This window comes from Erpetoichthys calabaricus, chromosome 5, assembly GCF_900747795.2.
Source record: "Erpetoichthys calabaricus chromosome 5, fErpCal1.3, whole genome shotgun sequence".
Classification (NCBI taxonomy): Eukaryota; Metazoa; Chordata; class Cladistia; order Polypteriformes; family Polypteridae; genus Erpetoichthys; species Erpetoichthys calabaricus.
The window spans coordinates 219,512,426-219,529,615 of record NC_041398.2 but is presented as its reverse complement, the minus strand read 5'-3'; the positions used below and the strand labels follow the sequence as shown (position 1 = coordinate 219,529,615).

The following is a 17,190-nucleotide window of genomic DNA, read 5'->3' as shown; positions in this document are numbered from 1 at the left end:
TGTTCTAAGTTGTATGATAATTTTGTTTTAATTTTTTTTATAAAGAATTTTTAAGAAATTTTAAGAATTTTTGAGTCCCCCTCATACAGTAAAATATTCCCTGTTATGGAACAACACTTCAAAAAATGCTTCCACAGTACATGATACTAATCTTTCTATGTAACTTTGCTTGTTAGCTAGAGTATGTGCATTTTAGCTACTATATAGCATAGATAAAAACCAGGAAAAAAAGTGACTTTGGAAGTAAAATTGTAAGAATGAAATTTAGAAACACTGCAGTGACTGTTTAATATTGTAGCACTACAAATTAAATAATTATGTAATGAGCAGTAGTGCTTCTCTGTTTATTGCAGTAAACAAGTAAAAACAAGTGCCAGTATATACACTAGATAAAATACATACCCGAACACCAGGAGATTCAATACGGACCTAACTTATGGTGCTAGAGTCTATTGTAGATGACAGGAGAGCTGGTATGCTTAAGTCCCTCACAACCCACATCTCTATGAAATGTCTACTTGTGAAGACCACAGACAACAAATTTTTTTTAAAAATTGCCAAAGTAATCACTCTCCAGAACTTAAGAAGATACTTTGTAACAAGAGAGTCACTAGCTCAAAAGCAGCCTGATTCAGGCATATCAAAGATCAGTTTAATTAAGGCTGCAAAAGGATAGAATTAGGCTTCCATAATAATGCCTGCTGTCAAGGATGCTGTGCAAAATGAAAATTGATTTATGGACTAAGGGCCTAGCAGGAATTAGACTTTGATCTGTTATGTTGCACTTTATTCCACGATTTGTATCATAGATGGCTTACTATGGTAAGTAACAAGTTACTGTAGTTTTTACAGCTTTATGTAGAACATAATCTTGAGATCAATTAAAGCTGCATTATGGGAAGGGGTAGGCTTGGACACTTTATGAAGACTTAAAATGGCACTCACATATGTGTAACAATGAATATTATACACAAACGTCTTTGTAAATACATTTTCATAACCTGCTGCATTGAAGACAAAATTTTGTCACAGGCACCACTGCATAAATACCTGACAGATGGACACAAACTATGTATCAAATAGATAATTTTATGGGTCATAATATTACAGTTAAATTTAAACAGCATTTCTAATTAGTTGTTAGTGGGAGAAAGTAGCAAAAAATAATAAACATAACAGGACATTACCTTAGGATTTGCCAATAAAATTAATGGTTACACAAGGAGGTGACTGATAAGAGAGATCACTATGAATTTAATGGTTCTTTTCCATTACTATGCAGAGCCGGATAAAATTAGGCTAAATCCAATTCCTATCTGATTTCCTTCTGAAGTTTCACAGAAATATCTATGAAACTTCACTGCTGGCTTGGTGTTTGTTGAGTATTTGGAAACAATGGCAACCTAGAAATAGAAGCCAAAATGACACAAAATGTACTGATATTTTTCAGTTCCTACTGTTATAGCTAATCTGGATGGCATGTTTTAATCCTGAATATTATTATATTGATCTTTTTTGGTGAAATTCTTGCTTTTATGTGCAAAATGTTGTCACAGGTGTAAATACAGATAAAGTGCAAATCATTCCTGCAGTTTTGGGCCGATGACACTATAAAATGCAAACTAATTATCCTATCCATTATCTATAAACTGAGTGATGGATGTGAAAAAGGTGCACTGTAAAGCATGACAATATCAATAAAGAATAAATAAATAAAAAAAAAAAAGTATAAAAATGTGGAAAAAAAATGAACACCACAGTAGCTTCCTCTACATCTCCCATGTGGCTATATGAAAATATTTACTGCAAATTATTAATGTATTAATTGTGCAAATAAGGGCACATTTTTATTCTTGCTTGTAATGGAAAAACAGTCAGGCTGTCAAACTGGCTCTAGTTTCTGAAGCTAGTGGAAAAATGTTATCCATTTTTAGTCACTCTCACTGTGCAAGCATCGCTGTCATCTTTATTTTCAATTCTGCAACTGAGCTGTCTCACAAAACTTCTATTGTAATTATAAAGTAAAAGCAGCAGAGGTCTCATTGTGAATCACTAAAGGACTTGTGCACATGTGGTGTGAACAGTTGAATAGCAAAAGCTGATGGATACTACATCCATTATAGTTTTGTAATGAAACCCTAAGTTTTACTGTAGAATCACCGCAAAAATTGTTCCTAATTTTTCAGATTTTCCGAATTCATAGTTTTTCATGTGGACCAAACCAAAAAGAATAACTAATGGAACTGGTTTCTCAGAAAGTGTCTTGTTCCTGTAGGCAATGTGCTTCCCCAGTGATGGCTTACAATATATGCATATGAAAGTCTATACTATGTAAGCTACCTCTACAGGGTGTAAATGCAATCAGGGAAAAGATGCAATGAAAGCGAAGTAGTGGACAGGACTAGTAGTAAAACTTAAACACTAGCCTGGAATGAAGAGGTTCGCTGGAGTAAGAAAAAAATGTTTCAGTCAGTATGTGCAATTACACATTCTATACTCACATTCATGTGTTTGTGGTACCAGTATTGCTGTGAGTGGCACCTGCTGTCATACCTAATATCAGTACATGTTGGTAATTATGCCAAGCCATCCTATGTGATTTCTTTCTGCAGCAGTTTTCAACTTCAAGGATTTGGTGGGCAGCACTGCATTAGTTTCTTTGCCAATTAAAATTACACATGGCCTCTTGTAATTACCAGTGGATTAGGAACAGACAGACATACCAAAGTTTTAACATACTACATATTAACTACTAATGATATGTATGCTTTCAAAATCAGTCAGGTCTTTATGACACGGACTGTACATAAGGAGAAAAGCACTTATGAATATATGGTCTAAATCCAAAAGTTAATAAGAAGGCACTGTTAGAAAATGTCTACTCACTTGGCTTACTGCAGGGTCTCTTCTCCCAGATGAGACACTTGCCTGTGTTGGTGAAGACCCAGCAACTACAGGGGTCTTGGCTGTTGTCCGTTTATTTTGTGAGAGCAAAGAGAAGAATCCTCCTCGAGACTGAGTTGCCAAATTAGAGTTCCTCTGACTAGATATCAGGTCCCTAAAAGGAAGAAAAAACTCCTACATTAAAAATTTTTACACAGCCATTTTAGTTACTAAAAACCTACTGAAAAAAGAGAGAGAGAGGAGAGGTTAGGAGCATGTGCTGATACCACGCATTGCTGTACCCACCACATGACAAACCAACTCAGGATCCCAGATTAGGTCCTGAGTGTAGCCATGCCACGGGTGACACCTCAGCACCACACTAGTTCAGATGGAGTGGAACAGTGTGAGGTTTTTTATGGTGGCTGGAATGCCAATTCTGCCACCAACCACTAGGTTATTCCCTGCAGGTTTGAGGGCCTACATGCAGGGCTGGATACAGATTAATGTCATACCCAGGACAGAACAATTGCAGGTCAAGGGCCCAACAAAATAGAGTCACTTTTGGCGTTTACAGGATTTGAACCAGCAACCTTCCAATTACCAGTGCAAATCCCTAGCCTCAGAGCCACCACTCCGCCAAAAAAGGCCATATATTAAAATTATTTTTTATGTAACGAGGACATTACCTCTCACCTAGTCCATAGGAGTTCACTTTTCAACGTTATTTTTGTTAAGAGATCATATTACAAGCATCTAGTATTACACAGCAAGAACACACAACCATTTTAATTTGCTCAATTAAAGATTTCTGTTTCTTTTCTACTAAATAGGAGCAGATATCTCTCAAGTTTACGTTTTAAGAGATGTAATGACATAATTGCATAGACTGATATTATTATTTGGCTTACTGTTTTAAACATTATACATCATTGTACATTGTTTCTAATGAAAAGTTTCCCTGCTAGTTTAAAGATTTGTAGATCTCTGCTGCAATTTTATCCATTCTGACAGTAAAAACATAAAACATATTTCTTTGGCTTTCAATTAGATTTTTTTTTCTTTAAATTGGTACTGTATTTTTTGCCCCATTAAAGTATTTCATGTATCACTGTTGTATAATACTTCTTTTAATTAAATATTATCATAGTGTCCAATTTGCTGGCTTATATGGGGAAGTATAATTATAAGTTCAGTGCACTTCGCAAAAAAAAACAAAAAAAAAAAAAACTAAAAACTTGCCACATACAGCTCAGTGTCAGCCAGACGATCCATATTTTGTACATAGGATGGAAGCCTATGATGCAGATGTTCCTCCTCCTTTCGCAATCGGGTCTGATCTGCCTGCAGAGCGAACACCTGGAGTGGAATCAGCAATGTTTAAATACATAAGCAATGATACTCCTGCAAGAACTCTCAAGCATCAGTTAAATGTACAGCTCAGAATATACAAAATACTGCATTTGCTTTAACATTGGAAAATACAAATGAGTTATTGGTCAAAAAAGCAATATTTTGTCATTTTTATCATACATTTTAGCAGAATTGTCTTTTAGGCCATATGCTAAAGAAAGTTAATGAACAATTTAGATAACTGGAAAAATGAAAACTGTTTAATTGTGGACATTTAATGAATGAAAAGTGTGATAGCTGATCTTATTAGCATGTACATGTGCTGCTTATTTTTATTATACTGTATTTGGAGTCCAGCTACTAATGATTTATCATTATTTTGTGTTATTTTTAATTCTGTGCAATTCCGATAATTTTTAAAGTGCCTAATAGTTTTAAAAACCTTGAAATCCTTGAAATGATATATTTAAAACCAATGTGTCAGTGGCAGAATTCGCTATAGTTTTTTTCTTTTTGTTTACTTTTTCTTCCCTTCAGGTTGTCCATATTAGATTATCAATATTAATACTGTTATTTCACACAGCATACCATTCTCAAACCTTCTTAAACAATTCAGGCCTGCAAGGTCTCTCCTGACCCTGACAGCAACTGGAGTGCTAGACAGGACGCCAATACACATTTACACACAAATACCCAAGACCAATCTAGGACCAAAAGTTAAACTTAACACACTTCTTTGGGAAGTTGTACCGAGAGGATTTCCCAATCAAGTACAAGAAGAATATACAAACTTCACATGAACAATGAGTGGGTGCTGGATTTGAACCAAGGACTCTGGATCCATGGCACCAGTATATTTAATTGTGAGGTACACAATGCACAAAGTAATAATATAGGAAGCAAAACCTTTTCTTTTCTGGTAAATGTGCTAATGAACTAAACATATCAATTGGAATTGGGAAACCATTCACCTGTGTGGAGTTATTAAAACATTTTAAACCTGAAACCCCAAAAGCTTATTCAATTGTACTGATTTTGTATGTGATCAAAGATTACCTCCTGTGTAGTAAAATGTATGGATTTCAAGTTTTTGGCATTTGTGGATTACAGTGTATTTCTTGTTTCAGAAAACAATTTAACGTGGTTACCTGAAACCTTAAAATCAACTGCTGTATTATCACTGACTTTCTAATACAAGAGAAAAGTAAGTGTTGGGAGATTAATTCTTGCCTAGTCAACATGAACCAGGGTCAGTCCACTTTTTATATACGCCACAGTCAAGAGATGGGCTGCAGAATTCTGTCCTGTCATTACATCTCTCAAAACGTAAAGCAAACGTTTTGCTGACCTGTGACATCGATAACAAAAGAAAATGTTACTGCCATAGAAATAAACAAAATGGAGAATAAAAGAATAATGGTACATTAGGTATCAGACGCAATAGATGTTAGTTATGGGTCAGTTAAAACTGTTCTTTATGAGCAATGACTGGGCAGGTTGGGGCACAGAATGTTGACTAGTGAAATAAAACATCACAAATTTTAATGTTTCAAGAAGAAACTTGAGCTAATGAATTCAGAATGGGAGAAATTTAAGAAGCACTTTGTGCTTGAGAATGAAGGTTGGACACTTGACTATGACTCAGAGACCAAATAATCAAATTGAGAGGAGACCATGGTGATTATATAGTACCAAACAAGTTCAAGGTCTAGTTTACCAAGATTATACAGGCAATTTTTATTATGTTAAGAGGGCTTTCCATATTGATTACTTGCCTCAATTGGTACATATTTAGCTTCAGAGAGATTTGTTTTATTTGTTTAATTATCTCTTGTTGTCTCTCATATAAAAAACTCATGGAGAGCTGGTAAACATGACATTGGTCGTTTATGCCTTTATACATTTGCTTAATTCCCATCAAATTTTATGTTTCCAAGTCAGCACCATGAAAGATTTTTTTAAACAGAGAATAGTTTAATAAAAATACTGAACTACCATGCTTCTAAGCAACATAGATCATAAGAAGTGTGCTATGCCTATTCATATCAAACGAGCTACAGTAACAGCTTATAATTTTTAAAATAAAACCAATATAACTTTACACTCATTATTTGACATAAGCATAAAATGTTATCTTATGCTTGTAAACCAAAATTAGAGATGTTTTTACAGTTAATAAGATTTTTGATTATTTGCATATGTACAGTTTAAACATGAACATGGCGCAAGGCAGGAACAAACTCTGGACAGGGCTCCAGTCCATCGCAAGGCAGGGCAGGGTAAACACACACATACCCACCATAGGGCCAATTTAGCATTGCCAATTCACCTAACATGCATGTCTTTGGAAACCCACACAGATATGGGCAGAACATACAAACTCCATGCAGGGAAGACCCAGGACACGAACCCTTAATCATAACCTCCATTAACTTGTATTTCTCATAATATGCTATCCACTGCAAGCAAAGTTTTTAACTCAAACCTGGAGCAATGGCATGCAAGTCCACATAGAATTGGACATCATTCTTGAAGACTTTATATCGTAAAACTGCTAACATGTACCAAAATAAATGTAATCTCTAAGCAACAGCCAAATTGCTTTCTCTTGCTTTATTGATACTGTGCATGAATAACTGTCAGGTAAATTCTAGCTTTAACTAGATTTTAAGTAATTTAGAAAAATCTTTGAGTAGAAACACAGCAGTTAAGCCCTCCCTCACGCATGGCTTTGCATTCAAGCATGGGTGAACTGACAGTGATGTTACATTAAAATTCCAAAACTCAAACACTAAAAGAAAAAAATCAAACATCCCAGAAAACCTCTAAAGGAATAAAGAACAGCCTCTTCTGTGTTATACTGTATGTTTGTCTGTCTTGCGTATTGTCTTTTAAATTGATACAGAAATGGTTACGGTATTTCTATAACCACCGTGCTCAGTATAAATGACTTGAATAATTCTCTTAAAATGAGTGCACTTCAGGTATCTATTGTAATGACAGGGAAGCCTGAGAAAGGTACAGAGAAAGGTAAGGTAATGAAACTGAAGCAAGAACCTTAACAAACTGTCTATTGGCACTAACAAAAACAAAACTGTCTGACCGATTAATCAATCCATCCCTCCTTTCTCCCTCATTTCCTATACATCTCAGCAGCTCATCTTACCACCCATTTATCCAATCTACTTATGCAGTTTACAGTCACAGAAAGCCAGTAACTATACGTAAATTATTGAGCAGCAACACTGGATGTAGCCCTGGAATGGAAAGCCATCCTATTACAGAGCACATTTACTCACACATTGACACTCACTATGTGGGATGAAAACCAGAGTAGAAAAAAAAAAAAGAAAAGACCCACAGATGGGGACAATGTGAAAACTTCACACAGCAGTGGACTCATACCGGAGACACTAGAGCTGTGCAGCTGACCCTTTCCTATTTAATTTGTTCCACTGTGGACATAGACAACTGGATCTATGTCTAGAAAAGTCTACCTATAAGTCCAAGGAGGTCTTACTTTTGTGTATTAATACAGCATGTAAATATTCCTTTTGTTGGCATAGACCTGCATGTTTATACACTTAGTAACTGAAACTTATGACTATCACTACTTTCCATGTCCTTGGTTAGTTTAGAATTGACCCACAGGGTGACCCTCACATTCAACCGTGAACCATACGACTCTGCCTTTAAGGAATTCAGACACAAAAATGTATCCAAAAACCCATACACTCAATATTTTACATGTGAAGTAGAATTTAAAGGTGCCACAACAACTTTAAATTTATTATGCAATAATACATATCAATTATAAATTAATTACAACTACTAACCTCTGTTCCCAATTTTTACCCCAAGATAGTAAGAAATAAATGATAGGCTGCATGTGCTTTTTCAAAGTAGCTGCAAAGTTCTCCTCTTGGTGATATACAACCATTTAATCTTCCTGTCCTGATGCATTATTAGCTGTCCTTGCCCTGCTGAATGATTCAACTGAAGACCCACTTCCAAACCAGTTACATTTAGTTCACTCTAACAACCAAAATTAATGTTTACATGACACCTTGACAATGCTTGATGCTTGAGTTCAAACCACCCCATGCTTTTTGATCCATCCAGTTATACACCCACTGTCAACTTTCCTATTTGAGTGTTCTTAGACTTCACTTATTTTACCAGGGTAAAGGATGTCTCAGTAAGCTTGTATAACCTGTTCGTAAGCTTTCGACTCACCTAAAATGTCTTCAGTACATGCAACTGATGAATTTAAGCCCCTGTATTGGAAGAGGATTAAAAATTTCTTTATGTAACAAACAAATGCCATGAATACCAATTTACAGACTCACTTTCCAGATATGAAAGCAGAAGCTGGCAGTATAAATATTAAACAAAGATGTACATTCACTGCACTCAAGCATTTCCAGAAACAGTTGTGAAATTGCAGCACTTAAACTGAAGTTGGACAATAAGATGGTAAGGCTGCAAAAAATATATGAATTATGTGACTTCATGAAGGCTCAGGAAAATATGAGGCATTTACTTTCTATTTAGTGCATGGTCAAGGTGGTTTCCTACTCTGAATGGTTGTACTTTAGAGGGTGAATGGTCTCAAATAATACTCTCAATACAAACAGACTAATTTTTTCAAGAAATGCTGACAGAGTGTGCTGGACAAAGCAAGTAAAATGCACAATATCCACAAGCTATCCACAAGCTAGACCGTTTTTTCCTCCAGCTAGAGTATGGTCTCACATGTCAGGGAGTTACTCTGGATGTTAAAATGGGCAAAGAAAGCTGAAAACCACTGTTGCTTCACCTGGTACCACCCCTAAAGCCTAGCCTAGCTTGGAGGACTGCTACTGTTCATTCACCTCCAGAAGATAAAAGAAGCTTGGGGTGGTTATGGCATTTAATGTTATAGGGATCTTACAATTTAATGAATACTCTAGCTGCTTTGTCCAAGCATTACATGACTCTACATAAGAAACTTTTATAATAACTGCTTAGTAATTGAAACCTTCCACTCTCCTCCCTTCTAATGGCATTGTGGATAGTTAGTCATGGTATTTACTATTTGATTCCTTTGTCAAATTCAGTTTCTGTTGTTTGTTCTTTATGTTTTCAGTGGATCTTTCCTTTTGTTTACAAGACATTTTCATACCCAACAACTGTGGCTAATTCGGGATGGGGGTGTGTACCTCCAATATGAAATTATCCTTCTGCTCTTTGCACTTATTTTAATATTAATTATGGATGGTAGCTCTTCAGCTGTTCCCCATTGTTATTTAGCTTTTCTGTTGATGTTTTCTGCCCTTTGTGGGATATATGAGAGTGGTGGGAAGGGTCCAGACTTCTGTGGTGTGATTCTGGGTGCAATGATGGTGGTGATCATTGACAAACTGCTACTTCACAGTGGGTACCCCATTTCTTTCTGTTATTTTCCTGTTTATTATTAGCTTGGTTGGTTTCACTATTACTACATGGACTATTTAGGATATTAATTCCAAAATTCACTATTCTTACTGCTTCAGCCTTCTTCATCATTACCAGACTGATGTTAAAACTATTACAGAAAGGGCAAATTACATCAGATGCTATGAAATACATATTACCATATCACTGCTTCTTTATTACATTTTACAAAGAAATTCAGAGTGCTTACTGTTGTTAAGAAGAATTTGAAGGCAACTTTCATTGCCTTAGGTGGCGACAAGATGTTTCTGTTATTTATGCACTGAACTGGAAGTACAGAAGTCCTTATTTATATGTATTTATATATGTACCCTGAAACAAGGCCCTTTCTTAAATATCAATTGCTTAACTTAACATCAAAAGCCGTGACCGAAGTATACATATTGATAAAAATGGTTATGTGTCTGCTTATTGTTTAGTTCCCCACCAGTTCTCTGTAATTATTTTTCTACTCCTGTCCTGTGAAAATTAAAGTTTAGTCAATAGCCTTTCATCTTATAAATCCTTCAGCCAAGGAAAACAGTGGATTCAGAAGGTATTCAAAGCCGTTCACTTTCTGCACACTTTAGTGTTTTGTAGATTTAATTTTAAATGGATAAATTTGACATTTTTGCCCATCAGTCTACACTGAATAATGCAGAATGACAAAGTGAAAAAGTTTTTAGAATGATTTGCAAATTTATTAAAAATCAAAAACTAAAATTCCTCATCCATACAAGTATTAAGACCCTTAATCCCATACTTTGTAGATGCCTCTTTGGCAGCAACTACAGCTTCAGATCTTCTTGGGAAAGTCTCTACAAACTTTGCACAACTGGATTTGGGCAGTTTTTCACATTCCTCCTCACACATCCTCTCAAGCTTTGTTAAATTGGACGGAAATGTCTGTAAACTCTTATTTTCAGGTCTATCCACAGATAATCTATGAAGTTTAAGTCTGGGCCACACAAGGGCAGCCAGAGACTTGTCCCAAAGCCACACTGGTGTTGTCTTAGCTGTATGCTTTGTGTTACTGTCGTGTTGAAATGTCAATAGTTGCCCCAGTCTAAGGTGGCATGCGCTCTAGAGCTGATTTTCTTCAAGGCCTCCTCTGTGTTTGGCTGCCTTTATATATTTTATAGTTCTGACCAGTCTCCCTGTCCCTGCCACAGAGAAGCACTCCAATGCTGCCACTGCAATGCTTTACCATAGGGATGGTATTAGATAAGTGATGGGCAGTGCCTTGTCTTCACCAGACAGTGTGCTTAGAGTTGTGCTCAAAAGTTTCAATTTTTGTCTCATTAACCCAGACAATTCTTTTCCTTATACTCTCAGAGTCTTTTAAATGCAAACTCTGAACATGCTCTAATATGGCTTTTTCTGAAGGGGGACGTCCATTTAGCCACTCTCATAAACGCCCGATAGATGGAGTACTACTGAGATGGTCATACTTGCAACAGGTTCTCTCATCTCACCAGAAGACTTTTGAAGCTCAATTACAGCAACCATTAGGTTCTTGATCACCTCCCTGTCCAAGGCCCTTTTTGCCCAGTTACCACACTGCCAACTCTAGAAGAGTTGTGGTGGTTCCAAGACTCTTCTAATTTACAGTTGTTGAAGTCACTGTGCTCCTGGGAACACTCGGCTTTGGAAATGGTTTGATACCCTTGCCCTGACCTGTGACTCACCACAATTTTATCACAGAGGTCTACAGACAGTTGCTTGGACGTCATGGCTTGGTTTTTGTCCTGACATGCACTGGGAATTTGGGGATCTTATATACACAGGTGGGTGCCTTTCTAAACTATGTCCAGTTAATTCAGTTTGCCACAGGCGGACCCCAATCAACTTGTACACACAGCTCAAGGACAATTAAAGCAAACAGGATGCACCTTACCACAATTTGGAGTGCCACAGCAGAGGGTCTGAGTATTATATTAATGAAAGATTTCTCCTTTTGATTTTTTAATAAATTTGCAAACCTTTCTGAAAATATGTTTCCACTTTGTCATTATGTGTTATTGAGTGGGCAAAAACAGCAAATTTATCCATTATAAATTAAATGTACAACACAATAAAGTGTGCAGAAAGTGAAGGAGTCTAAATACTTTGAATCCATTGTACATTATATTTTGTGCATGACATAAATCCCATTCAAGAACTGAGCATATATTTATTTCCTGAGCACTGGTTCCACTTATTTTACTTTATTCTCTTTCATCCTTTCCCCATCTACCTTAAGTTAACTGTTTCTAACATCGTTTGACCTCAACTGCAAAGCTGTACCAGTAGAGGAAGATTCATGTTGTTAAATAGGAAACAATTTTGTGATCGAAGACCTGGGGCCTCATGTATAAACGGTGCGTACGCACAGAAATGTTGCGTACGAACCTTTCCACGCTCAAATCGCGATGTATAAAACCTAAACTTGGCGTAAAGCCACGCACATTTCCACGGTAACTCATTCCTTGGCGTACGCAATTTATCCGCCTGGTTTTGCAGACTGGTGGCACCCAGTGTCAAAGCAGTGCTACTGTTCCTGTGCGGTTACCCTTTGTTAGATCCACATCCACGGCGGCGGCTTTATCAAATACACTGAAATTAACCGCATATCGTTCATAAATTTAATGCATCCGATTGTAATTAACCTGTAACAATATAATGGTCCACAGAATAGTCAAACTACTGTTCCTGTGTGCTCATCCTTTCTTTCTTAGCTCCACATTCCTGACGCGGCTTTATAAATACACTGAAATTAACTGCATATTGTTTATTAGTGTAATGCATCTGATTGTAATTAACCTGTAGCAATATAATGGGCCAGGGAATAGCCATAGTATTCCAAATACCAGAACTGCTTTAGCGTTGTTACGCTCACTGCATCTTGTTCTTCTTTTTGCTGTTCCCGTTAAGGGTTGCCACTGCGGATCATCTTTTTCCATATTACTCTCACTGCACCACTCAGAGTATTTATATCACTGTATCTGAGTGTGAATCACAGCAGCAGATGATCGGAAAGAGAATTATCGGTATACAGTTTCAAGTACACACTACCTCAACCACGGCAAAAAGCGTCAAACCCTTTCCTGTACGGACCTCGCGTTTCAGAAACAGTTTCATCCCAAGAACTATAAACGCACTCAATCACCTCACTGTAAACTTGCACTACAGTTATAATATTGCACAACCTGCGCTACTTTATAAAGCGCGTATGATGACAATATCATTTTTAAGATGAAATGCAGCAAAATATGTTGCTTATAGTATACAGATAAAACTTTAACTTTATTTAAATAATCTGTATTGCTAATAATTAAACATGTGAGGACACGGTGCCGCAGCGTATAGCTAGTTCAAGGATAGCTCCTGCCTTGCGCTGTATTCTTGCTGGTGCTGACGCGACACTGGAAGGATAGACGAATAGAATAATTAAACATGTACTACGAAGGTATTTCAATGTTCCTTAAAAGTTTTGAAGAATCGGCGTTCTAAGCTTACAAATGGCTTTACGTCTATTACAGAGCTGATTGTGTGGCGATTGGAGAAAGAAAAGTATGGACAGGAATTGGAGGTTAGTACGTTTGAAAGAGACAGTACTTCTGTAATAAATTATTTCATCGAAGGTCACACATGGTGCAGCAAGCCTCTTGCGTGAGATATGAACAATCACTTCGCCACCGTGTTCCCATGTTTAATAACATGCTTTCATTCCTATCATCATGAAAATGATATCACGTATACATCTCAGTAATTTAATTATTCAGAGAGCTGTAATATCTCGAATGTAATGGATTCTGTGTCCTGTCGGAGAAAGAGAAAGAACGGAAGCACGTAGTGATTCACACACATAGAGCACATAGAAGATCAAACACAGAAAAAAGCATTTAACGTGCTACTTGAGAAACTAGTAAAATAAACGATTTTAAGATGAAGTTTATGATGTTCTACTTTAATGGCAAAATAAACTACGTGATTAAAGTGGAAATTTCGAGATTAAAGTTGACATTTCGTGCTTTTTTCCCACTGTGTGCCTATGTTTTTTGTTTGTACCCTAATAAGCTTTCATATGACACTCAGACGGTGGGCTACAACTCGCCTTTTCACAGCGACTTTGATATGTGATTTCTTATTTATTTCGGGCACTGTGTGACTTTGTGAATTTGATCTTTCGAGTTTTTCCGACACTCTGTCACTCGATCAACTTTCTTTTGTTGATTATACCACTGTTTAAACCAACAAATAATATGTTTTTCCTTTGCCTCCACTTGGTATTCGCTGAAATTCTTATATTTTCCCCTGTGCTTTTCCCATTGTCTTTTCACAGAAGGCTATTTATATTGATTTGCATATTCAAAGAGGCGTAATTCTGGGAGGAGTTGGGGCGGGACAGAAGGCGCGTGCACGTGCGTTACTTTTCACGCAGATCGGGATTTATGTAGTGGAAGAACGTGAAAGTATGCGTGCGCACAGATTCCTGCATCTGGATTTTTCTGTGCGTACGCACAATCCCGCTTTTGTGCTTACGCCATGTTATAGTGTGAGTTCTACGCACGGCGTTATACATGAGGCCCCCTGGTCTTGATGGCATTCTGAAGAAACTCATACTGTATATTTGAAAAAAACTTTCTTTTCCTCTCTTTCAAATGCTAAATGTTGACATTTCATGTCACTATTCAAATACCAGAGTTTTAAACTAATTATCACTTTTCTGTTAAAAGAAGGTAAAGACCCTGTTCTGTTTAGAGTCTGATTAGCTCCATAAACCTCTTCATGACATCGATGCAGCCTCCTACTTTACATACCTGGCAGCATTGCTTTTACTGGATCCTAAGATGGCACCAGATTTTCTTAAACTGTCCATTTCTTTACAAGGTTTTGGATAGGGTGGGCTTTGATATAGAGTTTGTCGGCATAATAAAATATTTAACTTTACCCCTATAGCAGTACTGCACAAGACATTTATATCAATCTCACCCCCTTTTCTCATTAAGTAGGGGTACAGTTAGAGTATACACTCTATTCTCTTTATCACTGGCTTTACAAGTCACAATTAGTTAACTGGAGATCACTTGTCTGTAATCAAGGAGTTTCAACAGATTGAAGTATAACTACACCTATATCTGTGAGGTCTAACTTGTGCACTGAATGTCCAGTTAAATCAATCAATAAAAATGGAAAGCACATGGCTGAGCTCTAAATCTGCTTAAAGCAAGACGTCCACAAAAAATGAGCGATCATGCAACAAGACTAGTGAAGGAGATCAGTAATGAGCACTCTTAAGCAGCTACCAGCTGTAGTGACTGAGACTGTAGAGGCTGTGCAGACAACATCTGCTGCCTGAGTGCTTCACCTGTCGCAGCTTTATGGAAGAGTGGCAAAGAGAAAGTCATTCTGAAGTCAGCTGGAAAAGGGTCTGTGTGCAAACAGACTCATGGCTGGAATTGTTGGCAAAGCTGTATTCAGTAAATACTGACTTGAATGGGTGAATACTTAAGAGATCGATTATTTTGTTTATATATTTGTAATACATTTAAATTACTTTTTAGAGATCTGTTTTAACTTTGACATTAAAGAGTCTTTTTTGTTGATCAGGGTCAAAAAAGCCAAAATAAATTCACTGTGATTCAATGTTGTATAAGAATAATAAGGGAAAACTTCCAATGTGGGATACTACTTTGTATTTACACTGTAGGTATTATCTCCTATGAATTTCCCACAGCTTAGATTTTTCAAATACCTAAAAACAATGTTAGACTTCAAAACTAATGAGATGAAATCTTTCCTACTACCACTCAATGCCAGTGCTAGTTCTACTACCTTTTTTAACTTCTGTCCCAATAACTCAATGACTCCAATTTTTGGGCAATGACATAGCCTACCTGAGAATATGAGGTTTCCACGTCAAAATTGTGTTGTGCCTTTAAAGACATCAAGTCATTGATCAAATCATGGTAGTAGAATATTCCTGTCTTTTAGCCACTGTCAAGAAGAATGCTGTTCCCAGACTCGCCTTCTTTAGGAAGGAGGAGGGGTTAAGGGAAATCCGGAACATATTTATCAGAGGTTTGGTCCAGATTTATCTGGAATGGAAAGAGACCTAGGTTGAAATAGTCTGTTCTAATCTATGACAACTGTCATACAGATTCTCTACCAGATTTGAAATTGTATCACTAGGCCTGTGTGTTCCAGTCTGGAACTAGGTAAGAGCTAATGTTTCTTCACCTTAGTTTCTTATTGTGTCTACAATTGCCTTCGCCTTTAAATTAAATTCTGGCATAACGTGTTCTGGCATTCACAAGAGAGTGGGAATGTTCATGAATAAAGGTAAGTAGCTGTCGTATAATAGTAAACTGTGCAGCATATGCTTGTGAGTCTGGCATCACACCATCCACAACAGGGCTAGAATATCAGTGAAAGAAAAGCAATAAAAAGTACAAAAAAAGAGGGATACAAGGGTTGGCATATCCGGTAAACAAAGAGCAAGATGCAAACAAAACAGATGGACTTACCATTTTAATAAACAGGCTGTTTGCTATGCTAGTAAGTAATAATTCTGCATTATTCATAATGGTCACCTCAGTATTTGTCTGGGTGCAATTTGCCATCACAATAGTGGGGCATGTGTTTGATAGTTTTAGGGCTTGAATCATTCCAAAATCATAAATTATATTATGATTAATTATTATGATATTATGATAAGGTCCTAGAGAGTCCCACTCACATCTCTTCTACCCGTCATTATCTTTTCTCCCTTGCAAGCTCCTTCTTCCTTACAAAGCAAGTTTCAATTTGATACTCTATGATGTGCAAGTCCTCCTACAAATCACTTCTGCACCTTTTTTTCTGAGATCTCAGGATCTCACCTTATCTCAGCACTTTGGGATTCCTTTTTTAGAAATACTAAATATTATTAAACTAACCCTAACCATAAGTAGGCATGTATAAACTGCACATAAACTGACTTTTTCTTCCCATTCTAGCATTCTGGTCTATAATTTTTGTTTGCATTTTTGATGCTGTCAGTAATGGTTCCTTCTTTACCACAAATTCCTATTCTGTTAGACCTCTACTTTCTTGTGCTCTTCTGTGAGAAAAACAAATATACAGTATGTAGTGAGTGTAAAAACTTCAACAACCCCAGAAATCCCAAGGAGAATAAAAAGTAACAAGCAACAAATACTACTACAAGGAGTCTATTGTATATGCAGTCAGCAATATTTCAAAGTTCTCTGTAAGAAAATACTGGAAAATTCAAATTTATAAATGTGAACTATGCAGAATGATCAAAGAAAAAGAAGTATAGTTAACCATCCCTTAATCCAACCATTTCTCATTATTTCAATGACTATTTAGGTTTTGAGGTGTACTTTACAAATAATTTTGTGTTGTGTGGAAAGGCAACTCACTAGGTAAAGTTATGTTTATTAATTTATGTAAATTAAAAAATGTTGAAAGATATTAACTTATTGGTTCTCATAAGGGCTTTCATGAAAACTGCAG

General features: G+C 36.6%; 1 protein-coding gene across 3 annotated transcripts in view; it reads right to left on the bottom strand.

The window, feature by feature from the left end:
* wdr91 (WD repeat domain 91) overlaps nt 1-17,190 on the bottom strand; it is a 62,788-nt gene that overhangs the window by 21,386 nt on the left and 24,212 nt on the right. For 2 of the 3 annotated variants that reach the window (XM_051928015.1, XM_051928017.1), the window contains 2 exons: nt 4,133-4,242; nt 2,887-3,058 (listed from right to left, as the gene is read on the bottom strand). In XM_051928015.1, the coding sequence (XP_051783975.1) occupies nt 2,887-3,058; nt 4,133-4,242 (282 nt within the window). The remainder of the gene's footprint in view (nt 1-2,886; nt 3,059-4,132; nt 4,243-17,190) is intronic. The other variant, XM_051928016.1, reaches the window with a different exon arrangement.